Source organism: Echinops telfairi, unplaced genomic scaffold, assembly GCF_000313985.2.
Source record: "Echinops telfairi isolate 266 unplaced genomic scaffold, ASM31398v2 ScPeMD7_3533;HRSCAF=4204_0, whole genome shotgun sequence".
Lineage (NCBI taxonomy): Eukaryota > Metazoa > Chordata > Mammalia > Afrosoricida > Tenrecidae > Echinops > Echinops telfairi.
This window is the reverse complement of record NW_022107431.1, coordinates 24,851,890-24,872,917: the sequence shown is the minus strand read 5'-3', so window position 1 is coordinate 24,872,917 and position 21,028 is coordinate 24,851,890. Positions and strand designations below refer to the sequence as shown.

At 44.8% G+C, this 21,028-nt stretch overlaps 1 protein-coding gene across 1 annotated transcript in view; it reads left to right on the top strand.

Annotated features, from left to right (window-relative positions):
• The window catches only part of UTRN (utrophin), a 619,010-nt gene that overhangs the window by 141,824 nt on the left and 456,158 nt on the right, over positions 1-21,028 (top strand). Inside the window, exons 3-13 of the mRNA XM_045294578.1 lie at positions 2,418-2,510; positions 3,257-3,334; positions 3,682-3,774; positions 5,827-5,999; positions 6,346-6,461; positions 7,161-7,318; positions 13,300-13,503; positions 14,740-14,921; positions 15,606-15,756; positions 17,520-17,639; positions 20,169-20,270. Of these exons, the coding sequence (XP_045150513.1) occupies positions 2,418-2,510; positions 3,257-3,334; positions 3,682-3,774; positions 5,827-5,999; positions 6,346-6,461; positions 7,161-7,318; positions 13,300-13,503; positions 14,740-14,921; positions 15,606-15,756; positions 17,520-17,639; positions 20,169-20,270 (1,470 nt within the window). The remainder of the gene's footprint in view (positions 1-2,417; positions 2,511-3,256; positions 3,335-3,681; positions 3,775-5,826; positions 6,000-6,345; positions 6,462-7,160; positions 7,319-13,299; positions 13,504-14,739; positions 14,922-15,605; positions 15,757-17,519; positions 17,640-20,168; positions 20,271-21,028) is intronic.

The window sequence follows — 21,028 nt, the reverse complement described above, 5'->3', positions numbered from 1 at the left end:
TGTGTGTGTGTGTGTGTGTGTGTGTAGGGGGGGGGAGTGTAGTTCAGTGAAACCTTGCCTTGTAGACACAGGTCAGTTCTGTCATGACTGCGTTCGGGTGGAGGTTCCAGACTAATATGAACTAGGAAGAAAGGCCGACAGAGCTACTTGTGAAACTTCAGTCAGTGAAAGCCCTGTGTACCCCCGGGCCACCCAGAGTCCATGCGGAGCTGCTGATAATGAACAACAGCTGCACCTGTACCTCACTGTCTCTGTTTCCGTGTGTCTACTCTGGCCTGGGTACTCCCTTGGTTTTTCTCCCATGAACTTCCCTACATTCCTGTGCCTTTTTATGCCCATGACCGGGGTTGCTCAGCTCTTCTGAAAGGGAACCTGGTTATTTGATGGCACATTTTTGCTGGATGATATTTTGGTTGGTTGAGGAAGGGGGAGGAGGAGGAGGATGGGAGATAGCCAGAGATGGGCCTCTACTGCCTTCTGCTTCTACCAGCTGTGGGTGGGAATTCTTTAATGTGGGAGAGACGCCCCGTTGCTGTGCTTTCGGAAGTTGTACCTCTGGGATGGGTCTCCAGCATCCTGGGAAACTGTTAGTTACTGTGAAGGAGACAATCTGGGTGTCCCTGACACCGTCAGTGCTCAGGACCAGGCCAGCGGGGAATCAAAATGAAGCTTTGTTTCAGATTCACATAAGCTCCACTTGACTGATTCTTTGGAGAAAACTTGACAATACTTTCTTTTATGATCTATGAACTACGGGAAAGGTACACGTTATAAACCATGAGTTGATTGAATATTACACTGAATTAGAGACAAGCAAGAGAACCGAGAAGGTGATGATGCGTGGTTGTAGGAAACTTCTGATGGTTCCCTCTCTCTGTTCTATGTCAAGCCCAGAATAATGTTTCATGTCACATATATATTTAAGTGATAATGAAGACGATGAGATAATTGCTGCTTATAAAATACCTTTCTTAATGCCAGGGACGAGAGTCATTCATTGAGGTTGTTATTGGACTGTGGTTAGCTGTTCAGTTCATGTGAACCCCAGATGCCACAGAAGATTTTTCTTGTCTGGAATTTTCATGGAAGCAATTTGCCAGACCTTTGATCTGATGAGCCGGATGTTTTATCTGCTCACCTAGAGTTTGCCGGCCTTCAGGTTGGCAGCTGATGGCAAACCACTGTGCCCATTGTTACCTTGTGTTCTATTGTTTTCTGGAAATTTTCACATAACACCACCCCATTCCAACTCATCGGATCCCTGTTTTGGGTTTCCAAGACCAGAAATCTTTATGGGAACAGATAGCCTCATCTTTCTCTCATGAAGCGGCTGGCAGCTTGAACTACTGGCTAAGTGGTCAGCAATCCCACATCCTGATGGCCCAGTGGTTAAAGTGTTAGACCGCTAAGTGCCAGGTTGGCTCCTCCAGCCTACCGGTTGTGCCCTGGAAGAAAGACGCGCCAGGGTGCTTCCGTAGAGATGACAACGTCGGCAACCCCATGGGCCCAGCCTGCGCTCTCCTGTAGGGTCTCTGTGGGTTGGAATCACACTTGATGTTAACAAGGTTCAGCTTGGGTTTTATAACCCTGATCAGTCAAAATGATGGAATTGTACTGGTATCAGAATCTCAGAGACCAAAGGGTCTTACTTGTTCAGCAGAAAACTGCTGGAAATTACCAACTGAACCCCTGAGAGCTGCACCCGGTGACAAAAAGACCTGCCCCTGCAGAGCAATCCTGAGAGACATTGTCCGACAGGAAGTGCTGCGACGGGATGGGTTTCACGCACTGACATGACCTCTCCACCCAGCGACTCTGCTTCTGACCCTTTACATCAGCGGTCCTCAACCTGTGGGTTGTGACCTCATTGGGGGTCAAACGACCCTTTCACAGGGGTTGCCCGATTCGTAAAAGTAGCAAAATGACAGTGATGAAGTAGCAATGAAAATGATTTTATAGTTCCACAACATGAGGAACGGTATTTAAGGGTCGCGGCATTAGGAAGGTTGAGAACCACTGCTTTAGATGTTTCTAATGCATTTCTTAATCATTCCTGTTTCAGGAAGAGGAGGGGCCTTCTAAAAGTTCGTGAAAAAATCGAATGAAAAGATCAAGAAAAAGTCCAATATTGAAGCCCCTCATGTATACTGTCAGGAAGGCATAACCACACGAATTAGGGCTTTTTGTTCTCGTGCGCAGCAAAAATGCAAAGCGTACTTTGCAGCTTAGGAAAGAAAAAGGGAAAAAAAGCCACAGGCTTTAAAAAATGCTCTGTCCTTGTTCTTCCGAACACTTGTCTCGTGTGCAGATCTTCTGGGACGCTTTAATAGGAAAAACCAAAACCGTTCACGTATTTGCCAGTTATATTTGAAGTTCTTGCTGCTGAAGTAACGCCGTCCCTCCTTTTCCTTTTGCAGAGCGGAAAGCCGCCCATCAGTGACATGTTCACAGACCTCAAAGATGGAAGGAAGCTCTTGGATCTTCTCGAAGGCCTCACGGGAGCTTCCCTGGTGAGACGAGCCCTCTTTCAGAACTTGGTTAACAGACCGTTACTGGCCATTGCCCACCGAGGCCCCATGGGGGTCCTCGAGAGGGGAAAGCCGGAAGAGGAAAATGGAAAGGTGTATTTTAACCGATTGTTTGATAGAGCAGTATGGAGGCTGTCCTGATGCTCTGTCAGAAGCCCTGGTGGCATAGTGCGGTAGGACTTGGGCTGCCAAGTTCAAAGTCAGCAGTTCGAATACACCAGCCTGTCTGCGGGAGTAAGACGTGACTTGTGCAAAGAGTTACAGTCTCAGAACCCCCCAGGGGCAGTTCCAGCCCGTCCTGGAGGGTCATTGTGAGTTGGAATTGGCCGGACGATGGTGAGTTTGGAGTGGAAGGCTCTGGTTTTATAAAAGACACACTCACCTGAAATCTTCGTTTCGCTGAGGCAGTCCAGGTAGAAAAATGGATATGTAAAGGGGCCGTGAAGTTTTGCATGCTATAGAGTATAGACATCAACACACTTAAGCATTCCTTAACAATGTTTGAAAGGTTGGGTAAAACCATGCCTTGCCCATCAAGTCCTGGCGCTGGATTTGATGAAGAAACGAGCACAAATACCGAAAACCCGAGTAAAATAGCTGCCCTGGTTCCTGGCACAGTGGGGCGCTGAACTCGGAGGTTGCTGCCTGGTAGGAGAGCATCCACCCAGTGTCACTGTTTACCAGCTGTATGAGGGGAGACCGACTGATTTTTGAACCTTACTTTCCAGCCGAAGGAACGAGGCTCCACGAGGGTGCATGCGCTGAACAACGTCAACAGAGTGCTGCAGGTTCTGCATCAGAACAATGTACGTGGGGACGTGAGGGACCTTCGGGGGTTGGCTGTGTCGTGGACAGTACTTGCCCTGACGTGAGCCGCTTGCTCTGGGCGCTGGGCAGCCGGGGACATCGGGAAGCCTTTCTCTCCCATCTCGAACCTCTAGGATGAGTGAAGGAAGGAGTGCTTTGTCGGAGTATGGCGAGGTGCTTTTTCGGATTAGCTTGTTGCTCCACTGTGAAATTGATAAGACTTTCTGATGATGTTTTGCCTCATTCTCTTGTCATCTGTGTGTATCGCCGGCTAGGCCTGCTTAAATGCAAACCCGGTCTTCTGTGGAAAGAGTGTCTTAAACATTGTATTTTTCCGTTCTCACAGGTGGATTTAGTGAATATAGGCGGCACTGACATCGTCGATGGTAATCACAAGCTGACTTTGGGACTGCTTTGGAGTATCATTTTACACTGGCAGGTGGGGACTTTCGGAGTCATTTTTTCATAGACATGGAAAATCTGTCATTTGGGGTGGACAGGGCTGACAGCGTTCTATTGTCCTGGCATAGGAATAATGTATCTACTTTACAATCTGTGCATATTATATCTTAAATTATTGATGTGATTTTAGACATTTTCCAAAGTGACCAGGATGTTCAACGGATTCCTTGGTAGCCTTTCTCCAGGTTCCCCAGGGGCTGCTCACAGTTCTCTCAGTTTTCTGTGCTCTCTCCCTGTGTCCTCCTTTCCCTTCTTGCTTAAGCAGCATGTAGTTCCTAAAACGAAGAAATTCTGAAAACCAGGAATTTACCTGTAGAGCCACAATAAGATATTAATACAATATACACTATATATTCTAATGTATATCCTCTAATATTAGATAAAGTGATAACTGCTATGTTATAGAATGAAGACATGTACTATAAAGCTAGAACAAGGAGGAAACACCATGGAAAGGATATAATTAGGAAATCTACAGGTATGATGGCGACATTGTCCATTACCCCATAGTACCATTTCTAGCATAAGAAAACCCACGGCCATGCTTTGTGTCATTGTGACACTTCTCTTTGGTCCTCTTTATCTGGAGCAGTTTGAGAATCTCTTTTGGTCTTTCGTGATACTGATAGTTTTGAAGAGACCAGTTCGCTAAAGGCCAGTGTTTTGGAACCCATGGGGTGAGTTTGGCTGGTGTTTCCTTCTGATTAGGTTCAGGCTATTTGTTGTTGGCAGGGATCCTGCAGAAGTGACGCTCCATCCTCCCAAGTGCATCATGCCGGCTGGCACATTGGTCCATTGGTTCTATTTCTGACAGTGTTAACACTTATCATTTGGTTAAAGTAGTACCATCTGGGTTCGTCACTGCCGAGTGACTACCGCTCCTTTTAAGCACTACCTTGAAGGGACATACTTTGTGAATGCATACATATGCAGCAAGTTACCACACTTTCACCCATTACTGTTAGTGTCCATTCATAATTCTCCCTTGGATGCCATGATGTCCCTGCTAAGTAGGGGTTTTCTAATGCCATCATAAGTTCTATATTTACTGTTTGACTTTCTACTTATGAGGAAGGCTTTCTTCTGTGTCTTGCTGATCTGTCTCTATTTATAATCTCAGTAGATCATAATCTTTTACTATCATTACTTATTTTGATGCCCAAATTATCCTAGATTTGGCCCTTTTACATTGGCTCCTATGTGTTCTTTCTAGATGATAACTATCATTGCCACCTGAAAAGGTACTTTATTCTGTGAGTTTGTTGTTAGGCAAAATTGCCTGGTTTTCCTAATTTTTGTAGAAGGCAAAGATTGGGGTCGATTCCTCCTTAAAGGTCTTTTAAAACCAACCTCGCTGCTTTTGAGTTGCTTCTGACTCATAGCTTCATGACTCATACCTGATGTTAAATGAGGGAGAAATTTAACACCTGGACCGAGGAGCACTGCTCCCTCGAGTTCCCGAGGCTGTACATCTTTAAGGGAGCCTGCTGCCTCATCTTTCATCCACAGATTGGCGGGTGAGTTTGAATCGTCAACCTTGTAGTTAGCAGCCCAATGCTTAACCGACTCTACTACCAGGGATCCTTTAGAGGCCTAGCAAATGTATAGTACTGAAATACTGCCCTTTTGTGATGATGAAAGTAATGCTTATGAGAACTAAACATAGTGCAAATACAAATATTGTTTGCATGTAGTACAAAAGATGCATACAATCACTTCTAAATCCTAGTGCCTCAAAATAATCATGAGTAAAAGAAATTGCCTTTCCAGTTTTTAAGAGGCATTACAGGCACAGACTCAAACATACGAACAATTGTGAGGTGGGCACAGGGCTGAAGAGTGCACAGGGCTGAAGAGGTCACTATGAATCGCAGCCAACTGGATGGCACATCAGAACAACAATACAAGAAAAATGAGTATCAATTATCTGATCCACAATGGTTTATTAAATGAATGTATTTTTTAATGTAACAAATGAATTCAAGTAACTTTATTGAGTGACCAGGCAGACGTGGTTTCTCTCTAACAGGTAAAAGATGTCATGAAGGATATCATGTCAGATCTGCAGCAGACAAACAGCGAGAAGATCCTACTGAGCTGGGTGCGCCAGTCCACCAGGCCATATGGCCAGGTCAACGTGCTCAACTTCACCACGAGCTGGACAGACGGACTTGCCTTTAATGCCCTGCTCCACCGACATAAGTGAGCCTTTTCATTCGGCATAGGTTGTCCTGGTCTGTGGCTCCTGTCTGCCCCTCCTCATCCTACCTCCTCACTAAAGTCCCTTCTGGTCACTGTCACCCCATGCTTGCAAAAGCCCTACCACAGTAGTAGTTCAAGTTCAAATTTCCAAGAACCTTAGCTTTCCTATTTGTGACTTACTTTCAAGTAGCATGTCTTTGACACGGCTTTGGATTTTAACCTAAAAGACAAACCTATTCTTTAACACACACGCGGTCTACATAGCCAACTGTATAAATTATGCAAATGGCCACTGTTTCTCCACATGCATTAGCTTCATTTTATTTTCTTTGCTCGGTGACATCAGACCCGATCTCTTCAGCTGGGATAGAGTCGTCCAGATGTCCCCCATTGAGAGACTTGAACATGCCTTCAACAAGGCTCAGACTTACCTGGGAATTGAAAAGCTATTAGATCCTGAAGGTATTGCTTAATATTTAATGGCAACTTGTTTTTGCTGTATAAATTTTAGCGCTTGAAAAGTGGTGTTTCAGTCTTTTGCTTTTCGTTTTCAGAATGGGTTATGAGAATTGAGACGTGTGTTTTCTTTGCAGTATGTGTGAAAGCCATTTCATTGTAGACAAAGTTAATATCTTTTACACTTAGAAATTTAGAGGAAAATTTAGGGGAGAAATTTTATCAAGTATTGGAAAATAGTTATTCTCCATTAGAGTAAGATTCAAAGTTTTAGAAACCACAGTTACTTAGATAAACAATTTCAGTTTTTGGTTTATTTCATTAAATTTAATTTTTGCTTGAGTATCTTATGTACTAAACGCTCGTTACAAATGTTTCAGGGTTGAATAACAGACTTATTTTCATGCTTTGAGTAAAGTCTGTCATTATCTTAAATGGTAACATATGGTAATTTTTCTTCGAGCATTTTGTGTTAACTTTTAGGAAATATTTTTAAGAAATGGGATTCTGGACAAAAATACTCCTTTGTGCCTATTTCCTATATTATTACATGAAATAGAAATTTACTGAGCCACAGTACTGCAAAGACTCTTTATTGCATATTGTTTATGGGTACTTAGAAGAGTTATTTTATATCTAATATTGAGCAATTCACATATCTTGGACATCTAATTTGCGCTGGTTTTTCTTTTCTTCCACTTTTAGATGTTGCTGTTCAGCTCCCTGACAAGAAATCCATAATTATGTATTTGACATCTTTGTTCGAGGTGCTGCCTCAGCAAGTTACTATAGATGATATCCGTGAAGTGGAAACGCTTCCAAGGAAATATAAGAAAGAATGCGAAGAAGAAATTAGTGTCCAGGTAGGTTTTCATGCATCTCTATGAAAACCTTTGACTCGCCCAATTTATGTTTGTGTTCTTCTAGGTTCTAGTTAATTCTGAGCTAAAGTCCCGTCTGGTCGGTTTTCACGTCCAATGAGAACATCTTGGCTATTCGGCTTGCTTTAGTGCACCGTTAGCCGGTTGGTGCATCCGTTAGCATGCTTTCATGTGGAGTGATGCCACTCGACTGACTTTATTAAGAAGGAAATTGGACGGTTTCATACAGAAACAAAAATGGAGTCAGTCGGCGTCTGACGCTGTTGGTCTTTCTTCAGTTGACCACGAGATCCAGACAGGGCGGTGTCAGGGCTCTCCATCGGGCAGCTTGATGCTCGGTGATTTTAGGAACGCTATTTCAGAGTGATCAATACTTCCCTCAGTTTTGTATACTCTCCTACAGTGAAACATCCAGAGAGACAGATCAAAGCAGAGGCTTCCCAGCAGTCAGGGTCTCTGACGGTGACAGTAGATGGCCCAGAGCTAGCTCTGTCCCTTGTGGAGTGTAAGAGCAAGGATGACCAGGAGAATGGCTGTGGGAGAAAAGATCCCAGCATTGTTAGACAATGCCAGTGCATCTAGACATGTGAGTTTCAAAGACGATTAGCAATACACAAATACTAACTATTCCCAGCGAAGACATTGAACACCATATTAGAATAAAACACAATGAATGAACAACGTTGACCTAAAATATATGGTCCTTCCTATATGTTCCTCTTTGTCTAGAATGGAGTCAGGACTTCATGGCTGACAGTCTAGGTATTAGGTCTTGATGACAAGAGCTGCTAGCTGACCTTTAGCTTTCCTTCCTTCTCAGAATCTTGGACTGCCCTCAGTGTACACAGTTTATAATTGTATGAAAATGTCGGAACTGGGGTTGGAGGTTTACGTGTGGTACACTGGCAATGCTCAGACGTAACTTGTCTTTTTATTACCATGAGCCCTCTCCTGTCCAGTTTGAGGTAAGCCCCCAGCATGGGGCTCTCATTGAAATCTATGCAATAATAGCTCCTTGAGTAGACACCCTTCAGGATGCAGCCTTCTCCGTCTGGGACTGGATCTTTATGTTTGATTAGTGTTCTAGGAGCCTGGGTGGCACAGTGGTTAACACTTTTGACGGCTTTCGCAATGTCACTGGTTTGCACCTGCCAGCCTCTCATTAGAACGCCGGAGCAGTCTGCTCCCATCAAGGTTTTACAGCTTTGGGAACCTTAGCGAGCAGAGCCTGTGGGATCTGATAGGGGTGCTGTGCGTCTGACTGAACTCGACAGCCGTGCTCCGTGTTTTGTTTGTTGGTGCTGTTGATATTTGTTCTGGCATCGTGGCTAGACACGCATCCTTCTAGTTCAAAGCACACCCTCAAATATGCCCCAAGCCCAAGCTATATACTTTCCGATGCTGCGCTTGGATGAAGCAGGTAGATGGGGAGGGGGGAGTAAGTTGGTTGAGGCACAGGTGAGAAATTGGTTTTCCAATCCTTCCTTTAGGTGAACTTGACATTCTGTCTCTTATTCTTGGAGTGGTGGTGGTGCTGGTGTGCTGACAAGGCAAGTAGGACGCAGGGCAGCCCTAACGCAGAGTGGAACTGCTCCACGCGGTCCCTCGGCTTTCACTGTCATGGGTGCTGCTGGCCTGGTCTTTTCTGTTGGGAATTTGAACAGCTGACCTGTGGATTAGCAGCCCAGCCCTCACCCATTGCCCTCTCAGCCAGTGGTGTGCTGATACAGAAATGCTCCAAAAACCAAATCTAATTTAAAAATTCCCAAGTCTGATTTTCATTGTTTTTATATTTCTTGGATAATCTCACCAGGGCCAATTTTAGGCTATCAAAGATTGTGGATTACAACATTCCCAAACATTTAACTTGGGATTAGGATAAGGTGACCAGGCATCCCGCTTTTGGCGGGACAGTCCTGATTTTTAACAATTTTTCCCGCGTCCCGCGGCATTTTAAAACAATCCTGATTTTTGGAAAGAATGCCCGGCAAGCTAAGGTATACGGTTTTCGGCTGCCATGTGGCTATTTCGCCAGGATATGAGTTTTATCAATGGTGTCCTGCTTTACAAGATGTTAAAATCTGGTCACCTTAGATTAGGAGCATGTCATTGGGTGGGCAAAGCAGGAGAGTTTAACTGGGCCCTTCACCAGCGCCTATAACCCGGCCCTTAATTCTTCACCATATCCTTCTGAGAATGATAGGGAGAGTTTTGAGTTTTAAGACTGTACTTTTCCCACCTATCCTGTGTCGTGTACAACTACGCTCTTTCATAGGTTCCCCTGGTATCACTAGTCAGTCTCCAAATACTTGGCTGGTGGCAGGATCAGCAAGTCTCGGCCACTCAAGCTCTGCAATCATGAAGTCACTTATTCGACGTGATGTTTCCGCCACGAACGTGTAGTTGCTGTACTGGCTTAAGAGGAACACGTCCTTTTGTTTCGCTATCACCTTCCCCGGCCTTTGTTTCATCTGAAACAGAAGATGCACCTGGATGTTAAAAATCCCGGGAAAGATATGGTGGAAAGCGTGGACTTGGGAATTCCGTGTCTGCGCTTTCCCTCTGTTCCTTGGGCTGGCTAGTTAGCTTCTGGGCTGAGGCGCTGTTGTGTCGGTTCAGTTGGCAGCTGAGTGCTGAACCATTTGTGCCCTTAAAGCCAATCCTGTTACACTCTCCATCTCAGCGATAACAGGCCTTAGAGAAAAAGAAGACACTCACTGAAGGAAAGTAGAGAGATGGGGTCTCTGTGTGAACCTTTTTAGTCCTTTTTAGGATGCTTTTTAGTGATTTTGCCAAGCGAGAGAGGCTGAGCCTCTGATCCTTGCCTGGAGAGGTGCCACTTGTACCATCCTGCCTGGTGATGCACCATTTGGCTAGCGCAGGGAGCCATCTGGGTTCGGATTTTAGAATCACTTCTTTGTTTTTGTTATAATCTCATAAAGATGGGATCTCTTACTTGTGGGTTATGACATTCTCTCTTCAAACAAGCCAACGGAAAATGACAAAGCAGGGCAGGGGACTTCATTTGTCTTTCAGGCTGTGCTAAAAATCCCCAAACCAAACATGTGCTTGCTTAAGGGTTCAGGGTGGCATACTGAGAGTGAGAGGGACCATTTGCCGTTGGATTAAGAGCAGGTGTATTAGCATTAGCCTCTTCATTGCGTGTGCTTTCATTAGTGCCTTAGAGTTTGAATCCACTTAATTGAAGACATAAAATGTGATTCAGTTTTAATCATCTGTTCTTTTGACACAACTTGCCATCTCTGGCTCTCCAGTGAACCCTAATCGCCGGCGTGCCTGTCTACAAGCATCTGCTGTAAGACATTCGATAGTCAGCTGATAATTCCTGCACTTCGCTGTACATAGCATTGAATCCTAAGTTCTTTCATCTGCTTCTTCTAATACCGTATGAACATTTGCATCTAGAAAAATGCCTTTCCCCCTTCCCCTCGGAGATGCTATTGCCTTACTGAGTCCCTGTTGGCCGGTCCCTAACTCTCCATGTCCTCAGCTAGCTTGATTTATATTATAGGGCCTTGGGCTCCATCAGTTCCCTTAATTATCCGGCCTTTCAACCGTGTGCTCCCGGATTCATTTCTCCAGGTTAGAAAGTCCACTTGAGCCTTCCTCTGGTTGCTTTTCGCATGTTTTCTTCTGGTTCCAGCTTTCATACTCATCAAAGGCTGCATCTTCTCTTCTAATGTACGAGCTTCTGCCCGTGAGCCTTTTAGGCGATTATACCAAAGCATCGTGGGCTTTCCCGTTTTCGCCAAGGTTCTTTTACAGGTGGACTTCTCTCTGAACTGCTCCTCCCCCTGTGTGACTGTGGTTGAATATGGGAGTCGGGAGTTCCGAAGAGGGTTTTTCTATGATGAACAAATTGGCAGCTGCTATGGAGGTAATAGAGGAGCCCTTGTGGTTGTGGTTGAGTGATTTCTAGTTGGGCTGTGATCTGCAAGATCAGAAGTTCAAACCACCAGCTGCTGCCTAGGAGAAAGATGGGGCTTTCTACTCCCGTAAAGAATTCCAGTCTCAGCAACCCATGGGGTACTTCTGCCCTGTCCACAGGGTCACTGTGGGTTGGCATTGACTCGATGGCAGTGAGAGAGTCTATGAAGGTGATGGAGGCATAGTGGATTATATGTGGGGCTGCTAACCACAAAGAAGGCACTTTGAAACCACCATTCTCTTCATGAGAGAAAGACAAAGCTTTCTACGCCCATAAAGAGCTACAGTCTCGGAAACCCACAGGGCAAGTTACCTTCCAGCCGATAGAGTCACAGTGAGTTGGAATTGACTCAATGTCAATGAGTTTGAATTTTTTTGAAGCAAGATGCAAACCAGGCGGCTACGATGCTGCTGAAGCCCCGGAGTGGAGAGGAGTGGTCAGCCAGAGGGATGGGGCTTAGCTGAGGTTCAGTGAGGAAGAAGGGAGAGTGCTTGCTCAGACCGTTTCCGTTCGTGTCTGTGGCCCTCCCATACTTAGTCATAGTAACGCACCAGTGTCCCAGCTTGTGCATAAATGATATAGGCACCTTCAAGGTGATACTCGAAAGTGGGTTTCTCAGCGGGTAGCTTATTGGTGACTTTGGAAAATGGAAAGGCTTTTTCATCTGAGGGATAGGGATAGACAGTAGATCGGAGTAAGAGGAAGTGTTAACACACAGGAACGTGAGCATTGAAAAACACACCTCTATGCTTTCTGTGTGCCTGGCATGCCCTAGTTAAGCTTTGTGGTTGAGGCAGTAGGGGCAGTGTGTAGGAATATTTTTCAGGAATTTTGCTCTGAAAGTGAGAGGTGGCTGATTTGGTTATGAGATTCCAAAAGGCGAAGTAAAATATTTCAATTGAGTAGAAATAACTTGAGATGAATTTATTCTTAGGGGCTTTTAAAAACGGACCAGCAAGTTAAACTCTGGGGCAGTTGCCTCATGAGCATGCCATCAGCCCCCCTGCTTGTTAGGGTGGCTGCATTTGAGCGTCTAAAATGCCCAAAGGCCTCACTTCCGTCTCTGCATCTTTACGGTGCATCCATCCATCCAGGTCCAGTGTGTCCAGACCCACCAACTTGCTTTCCTTACCATCTTCATCCCCGGTGACCTTTTGGTCAGAACCTTGCATGAACCAGTTGTAACGTTGCTAGTAGCTGTTTTGTTTTTATTCAGAAGTGAACCACGTGGGCTGCTTTTTCTTTACAACTCTCTAAAAACCTCCTTGTGTGAACAATCTGTGAGGTCACCCTTGGTGCCTTTGTACTTTTTGCTGTCTGTTGCTGGTGTGCGCCGACATGGAGCCAGACTCTGACTTATGTCTTATGTGAGCCCACACTCAAAGGAGTGACATCTGGCCAGTCCTGCCCCGTCTCCAAGATCCGTGGCATATCAGAGGGGCTTCATCCAGAGCGTTTTCAGTGACAGATTTTCCAAAGTAGTTGGCCAAGCATTTTTGTCTTAGTCTCCCTTTGTGTGGAAGTTCCACTGAAACCAGGACAGTTATCAGAGCAACGTGCGTGCTGGCGTCCACTGACATCAAGGTAGTGGCTGTGCAGAAGGGCCATTGTCAGGGAGCGGAATCCAAGTCTCCTGGCACGGAAGGCTACTGTTGGGCCACCAGTGCCCTTGCAGCCCTAGCACAGCCCTGGTAGCAAAACAAATTACGTGTTTGGCTGCTAAGTGTTTACACCCACCCAGCATCTCCGCCGGAGGAAGGGCAGTCTGCTCTCCTACAGGTTGCAGCCTGGGAAACCCGAGGGGACGGTTCTACTCTGTTAAGAGCACAGAACTGCTGAGCATCTAAATAGACTCGACATTCCCCCACAGCACTTCACTGCTTGCCCTGCCGACCCCTGTAAAGGCGAGTGACCTCCGGGACTTCCTCAGGGTTCTGCACACGGCGTGTCTGTGTCGAACACTTTCCTCGTCCGCAGGAAGACTCTTGAGTTTGTCTTGTCTTTGTGTCTGTAGAGCGCAGCGCCAGAGGAGGAGCGGGCCAGTCCCCCAGCGGACACCCCCAGCACGGTCACCGAGGGGGACATGGACCTGGACAGCTATCAGATAACCCTGGAGGAAGTGCTGACCTGGCTTCTCTCTGCTGAGGACACCTTCCTGGAACAGGGTGACATTTCTGATGACGTTGAAGAAGTCAAGGACCAGTTTGCCACCCATGAAGTAAATATCTGTGCTTCTGAGCCCAGTCCTCTCCTGGGGCCCCCTGTGCCTGCCCGAATGCAGGGGCTGCCCCTGCTGTTTGTGGTTTGCTGGGCGCTGCTCCCAGGAAGGCCCACGCATACTTTAGAACTTGGGACCTTTCAGTAGAGCTTGCCGTTTAAATAGGTGAACCGTGAGTGGGGAACTAGATTTAGGGTTCTAACCTTGACTTGACGGGTGTATTTTGTGTAGCCACGGGAAAAAAATCAACACAGCCCCCCTGAGGAGTGTGCTGTTACCCCTGAGATGCCTAATGATTAAATACACTAGATCTCCAGGGTTGGAGGGTTAATCAAGATGCGATTAGTTTTACTTACTGTATCATTTGGCAAATGCCGGGTGTTCCCATACGATTTTATATAATTAAAATTCTTTGTTTTATTGAGGATGGTTTTTGTTATAGGATAGTGAGTTTAACGGCATGGGATTTTGTTTTCACTAGGCAGCGTTTTTCACAGGCTTTATTTGTGGTTCTGTCTTAAAAATAATAGAAAATTGGAATACTTTCAAAGTAGTTCCTCTTGTTTGAGCATGATGTTTTGTTTTGTTCTTTGACTTTAGCGTGTTTACTCGTTATGTCCATGCACATGATCTGTTAGGAGCGTAATCAGCATCACTTAAAAATAGCTGGTTGGGTTAGATTAGATGTTCTCCTTCTAGATCTCTTCCCATTTTCACTGAATTAAAGAGCTCACTCCACTGCCGTCGCGTCCCTTTTGACTCATATTGACACTGTACAGGGCTTCAAGGCTTTGTAAATCACTGTGGTGGCAGACAGCCTCATCTTTCTCCCAGAGTGTGGCTGGTGGGTTTGAACCCCTGCCCTTGTGGTTAACAGTCCAGTGCTTCCTTGACAGTGCTACAGGCGGCCCAGGTGGTGCTGTTATGTAAGTGTTGGACTGCTTACCATCAGCCCTTCAGGTCAGAAGTGAGGCCATCCGCTACAGTAAAGGGTTCTAGCCTTAGAAACCATACCTAGGGTTTATATGAGTTGAAATCTACTCTGGCAGGTAGATTTTTATTCTTTGAGTGCTTCTTTCCTGTTTTCAGATCTTGAAACACTTAGATTCTCTTTGCTCCCTACTAGGCCACCTTTCTGCAGCATTGCTATTCATTTCTTTACTTTTGATTTATAAAGATTTCTTTTGGGGGGACGCGAAGAGCAACTCACAAACCCTGACCACACCCCCTTCTCAGGCGTTCATGATGGAGCTGACGGCACACCAGAGCAGTGTGGGGAGCGTCCTGCAGGCCGGAAACCAGCTGATCACACAAGGAACTCTGACAGATGAAGAGGAGTTTGAGATTCAGGAGCAAATGACCCTGCTGAACGCCAGATGGGAGTCGCTCAGAGTGGATAGTATGGAAAGGCAGTCCCGGTGAGTGGCGAGCAGAGCTCTGAGCACATTACACAGCGGTGCTTGCGCACAAGTCCTGTGTCTGTGGGAACGAGTGTCCCCATCTTTTACTTCATGAAAGTGGGGCTCTCTTCTTAGGCTCATGCTGTTGGAGATTTTGTGTGACCTTTTGTTTCCCCTTTGGTGTGTGAACTAAACCAAGAGGTGAAAGCTGGAATACAGAAACTAGCCCAGAGGGATCAGGCATATTATATGTATGGTTGCATCTGTTGACAGTTTTAAAATGGGCTAACTGTGAACTTGATATGACAATGGGACTATCTAGTAGAATTGGCCTCTAAGTCCTTGATAGCACTCCGGAAGCAGAGTCCCCCCTTGGCATCCCTGTTATGTGTACGAAGGAGCCAACTGCATTCCTTTGTGATTTCCACCTATTTTCTATCAGGAATTCCTGATTGGAGAAACAATGATTCTGATACGAATAAAGGGTGCTGTGCATTTGTGTTCTTTGGCTGACTAACTGGTTCCAATTAGGAAGAGAGAAACATGTTTTTCCTGGTTTCTGTACTAAAAGACTATATGCAACTTAAAATGGGCACGCATGAGTGTATTCCCTCACCCCATTGTTTTGGTGCCTGGGTCCTGGATTTGTCTTGGAAAAGGCACGCCGGCAGGTGGATTAATGTTGTCTTCTTCTGCGGACAGGCTGCATGATGTGCTGATGGAACTGCAGAAGAAGCAGCTGCAGCAGCTCTCTGCCTGGTTAACGCTCACAGAGGAACGCATTCAGAAGATGGAAACCTGCCCCCTGGACGATGACTTACAATCTGTGCAGAAGCTGCTAGAAGAGCACAAAGTGAGTATGCCTCCTGTTTCTCGTAGCCCTTCCCAGATAGGAGAAGGCAGCACGTAGCTGGGGACGGACTCTATCATGACTGTGGAGGGAGAACGATCCTTCAGCCTCCTCCGGTGCTCAGCAGCGTCTCAGGGGGAGTTCATGGCGATGTGCCGTTTCCAAGTCTGGGATAAAAGTATAGGTGAGCTTTTTTATGGCTGCAGGCAATTACCAAGATACACAGCTTTCATAGATTCTCCAGGGTGTTCACGGACCTGTACTTCACTGTTTGCGAACCCTGGAGTGTTGACATCTATGAGGTATGTGAGTGAAGGCACAAACCTTGAGTTTGGTGCTGTCAAGGGGAGACCTGGCAGTGGAGGGGTGTGGGTTGGCTTGCTAACTGCAACCCCAGCCACGCCACGGGAGCAAGACGGGGCTTTCTACTGCCATCAAGAGCTACAGTCTTAGAAACTCACAGCGGCCGTTCTGCACTGTCCTGTGGGGTCACTATGAGTTGACATCAACTGATGGCAGGACTTAGGTCTCTCTCTCTCTCTACTTATTGTTAAGTTCTGTCAAGAAGGCAATTGCTTCTCTACATTAGAAAAGAGTCAGGCACTAATTCGGAAACTACAATTTGATGGACAATTCAATTTGATGACTAGGTTAGAAAGTAGCTTTCTGTGTTAAAAGTATGTAATAGTCAAGTATTTTCTCAGTAAATTGAAGAATTTCAATGAAAGAGCTAGATCAGCAATAATGAGCATGTTGTTGTTGTTGTCATCAGTTGCCGGTCAGTCAGTGCTGGCTCACAGGGCCTCCCGAACATCAGCGTAGCAAGGATCCGCAGGAAGTGGTCACTAGGCCTGTCTTCTCGTGTGCCTCTGGGTGTGTTTGAACCTCCAACTTGGGGCTATTAGTCAAGGGATGAACTGTTTGTGCCACCCAGGGACTCCTAAAGATAGCTGTAGGGACACATTAAGCATAATTTGAGAAGTATTTGATAGCACGATTGATGATCTCTAGATCAATTTCTCTCTCTCTGTTTCTCCCTCACTTGACCTTCCCATGACTGAGAATGGAAGGTATCCGTTTATCCTTAATTGCCTTTCCGTGTAGCCAATCAGAATAACCTTTGGCTATCATATCACACTCTACTTATTTTTTTTTCTGTCTCAGTAATACCATCTGCACAAGACAAAATGGTCTCTGACACTATGTATCAAAAATCTGGACTTTCTTGATTTGCTAATTCCGTCCTTTTACCCTAATTTCTAGCATAGATGCCTGATTCTTTTATGCTATGCAAATAAGTGCATATCTTTCTCAGTACCATCGAGTCAGTGCAACCCAGAGTGACCCCACAGGGCAGGGTAGAACTGCCTCCCTGAGTTTCTGAGACTAACTGTTTACGGGAGTAGAAAGCCCCTTCTTGCTCCCGCAGAGTGGCTGGTGGTTTAGAACTGCTGACCGTGCAGATCGCAGCCCAATGCATAACCACTACACCATCAGGATATATATAAATGAGACTTTGGAATAATAAGTGAACACACCCCAGTTGCAATATGTTATGACATTTTATTTCCAAAGTGCTTTGGTTCATAATGAAATGTAACGATGTGTACCTCCCTTGTTCCATTAGTAGAACATTTAGGGCAGTGATTGGAAATTTAAATACAATGCCTCATTAAGTATCCTTAATTACTATTGACAACAGAGTGGACTTTAAATAGGTGGATCTGAAAGAGTGGAAATAATGGATTCTCTTAATCTTTCCTTAGAGTTTGCAAAATGATCTTGAGACTGAACAGGTGAAGGTGAATTCATTAACTCACATGGTGGTAATTGTTGATGAAAACAGTGGCGAGAGTGCTACAGCTGTTCTGGAAGATCAGTTGCAGGTAAGAGCCCGTGTAATCCAGAAGGACCTGTCTGAGGTGCCATTACATGCTGCCCCTCCTTTTTATGGCCCGTCCCAGCGTGTTATCGACAGCAACACTGAACCAGTTGCCAAGGCAGTTCAGACTCATGGTGGGTGATCCCATGTGTGTCCGGGTGGAGCTATGAGCCATCCCGTTTCCAAGGGCTGATTTTTCCGAAGTTGATTTGGCAGGTGGTTCTTCGAGATGCTCCGTAGAGGCTTTGAGCCCATTGACACTTACATCACTCAAGGTCTCTTTGTGTTTTCCAAACTCAGTGCTATCAGTTCTGACTCATAGAGGCTCTCTAGGGCAGAGCAGAACTGCCTCTGTGGGTTTCTGAGATCGTGAATCTTTGCAAATGTAGAAAGCCTCATCTTTCTCCTGCAAAATGGCTGGTGGATTCGAACTGCCAACCTTGTAGTTAGCAACCTAGCACGTAATCACTGTGCCACCAGAGCTCTTTTTGTTTATGAAAAAAGGAGAATGACCCATGTTGTGTCATGCTTTTCAGTCGGAATTCCACATGGAGTGGGTTGAAGGAGCATGGAGAATGATTACTCACGTTAGGTCTTGGGTGGAAGGGTGGGGAGAGGTGCAGTCTCCATCTTCCTTGTGTGTAATCATATAGACCAGATTTGCAGCCTGGAAATTGATCTCACCAACAAGTCGACAGCCATTTTGCTCAGTATCACTGGAGAAAGTTGTCAATGTATAAATGTCTGGCCCCACCCCGACTTGAACCCTTTGGAACGGGGCCTGGTGAATGTACAGCTAAAGCAATGTATGTGCATCCTCACTTTGAAGATTTGCTATGTAAGATTTAATAGTCTTATTCACGTGGTAGATCAGTGTGTGAACCCCAACAAATTGCTTTCTCTGTGTGCAGAGATGATGCGGTTTTTACAAGTGTTTGCTTAGAAAGAGATACATGGGTAGTCTGAATGGCCAGGTTTGATGTTGCCCACTTAGGGTTTCAAGTGACTTGCAAAAACTATAATTTCAACATCTGAAATCCCTCTTCTTTTATAGCATTTAAATTCTGCTCATGGTGCTGAGATTTTGGGGGTAGTAATCTGAGAAGTACACATTGCCTATTACAGTGTACAAAATGTACTTCACCGAGGTTATGTGAACTTGCTGAGATTAAGTAGAGAGCAACCAGTTGCAATGGATTCAGTTGTTGCTCATGGCGACCACCTGTGTGTCTGCGTGGAATTGTACTCCATAGTGCTGCAATGCTGTTTGGAAGCAGATCGGTAGTGCTTCTTCCAAGGCTCCTCTGGCTGGACTTGACTATGCAGCCTTTTGGTTGGCAGCTAAGAGCTGTAACTGTTTGAACTGATCATGCTGGGACTGGAGACAGTCTTCTGGGTCCGAGTTCTCTAACCTTTCCACTGTTAAAAGCTCACACTAGAATGAAAGCTTAAACGATGATAACTATGAATGAAACAATACCTGTTCACATATAAGCAATGTTGAAGTGAAATTCAATCTGCTAGTCATTATAAAATGGAATTAAGTGATTTTTCTGGAAGTCATCATGTGTGATATTTTAAAACAGTGCATCAAATTTTTATGTTTAATTTTGCTGATGTTAACTTTTGTGGCATTTTCTTTCTGTTGCAGTATTTTAAAATACACAATAAAATACGTTAGTCTCGTGTTTAATGGACATTATCTATAAAATTACATTAAAATAATTTTGAAATTATAAATGAAAAATTTCTTGACTTGAAAAGGTGATTACGAAACAACCAGTGAAATCATTTTAGAGAAAACTTTGAAGCATAAATCATAGATATGTTTATGCTCCTTTGAAGATATATATATAATAATGTCATGGTTTCATTATTTCAGAATGAAAACCAAAGTGAACTGGGAAGAATGGGGGTTCGAAATGCAAAGACACGGGAGATGAAGTTGTGTCACTTTCTAGTTGCAGCCTATGAAACAAGCAGCCACAGACATTCCGTGGCCATTAGTTAACCTATTGCATTAAACCCTCAAATCCCAAACCCATGGCCATCGAGTCGATTCTGATTCATGGTGTTCCTGCAGGACAGAGAGGAACTGCCCTGTAAACCCTACGGGAAGCACGGTGGTGCCCCTGCTTACTGCCAAGTCAGTGGCCGGACCCACCAACCTCTATGGGAGAAAGATGAGGCTTTCTCCTCCCATGAAGATTTAGTCTCAGAAAGGGTGGTCTGGTCAGAAAGGGTGCTATGCATCTGAATCCACTGGCATCTTCATGGACACATATTTCTCCCTTGGAGTGGTGAGAAGGTTTGAGCTCCTGACCTTTTGCTTAGCATCTGAGGGCTTAACTATGGCACCACCAGGGCTGCTTAGCCAGTAGAATTGGGTGGGATTATTTTAAAGTACCCTTTTATAAAAATATATGGCATAATCTGAACTCTCTAATAAAATAGTGGCAGTCATGGGTTTCTCATGTAGCTTGGTAACTGTCTCTGATGACTGTTGGTGAAAGAAAGCTGCTTCCTTTCCCAGAAACTCGGGGAGCGCTGGACAGCAGTGTGCCGTTGGACCGAAGAGCGGTGGAATAGGTTACAAGAAATCAATATATTGTGGCAAGAACTATTGGAAGAACAGGTATTAAGTCACTATCCATAGTCGGCCAAATAGATGGTGAAAAGGCAATCTGTCTTTGATTATGATGTTAGAGTAATGTTTCTTTGGCTACTTTTCTTTGAGAGGAAAGTATACAGGTAATTATCATTTTATAAGTGTCATTTGTCTCTTGTGTAAGTGATTGTGTAGTAAATACTTAGGGGCAGTGTTCCATGGCTTGAACATACATTGCTAATCATTTCCTGCTCTAGGCTGTGGTCAAACTTTCCTTAAGAGTCACCGAATGGACGTAGCTTTGTTTTCTGAAGAGTTTATATTTTACCCGACAAATATGGTATTTATGTTTAATTGTAATGTTGCATTTAATCTAAAGAGTCATGTAATATAGTTAACATTATATCTTTACGAAATGTCAGGAAATGGAGATTATTAGACAAAGCCATCGGTTACTCTTCCACAACATAACATAATATAGCATTTGGAAAGCTTTGGTGATTTAAAAATAAACAACAGAAACCCAAAATATTCCAGGGGCACTTCTATCACCTGAACGGCTTTACATTTACTTTTGGGTTTTACTGTGTGGGAGAAAGAAGTTTGTTAAGACGTGGAATGGAAACAGAGGTAATTTGTTGTTGTATGGATTGAGACCAAATAGCTGTATCTGAATTAAAACACGTTTTAAGCTTTAACATAGTTATAAATGGACTCTGAGAATTGGTCCAACCGTCTGCTAACTTCTAAGTGTGGCTTTCAGGATTTTCTGTCAAAGACTCCAA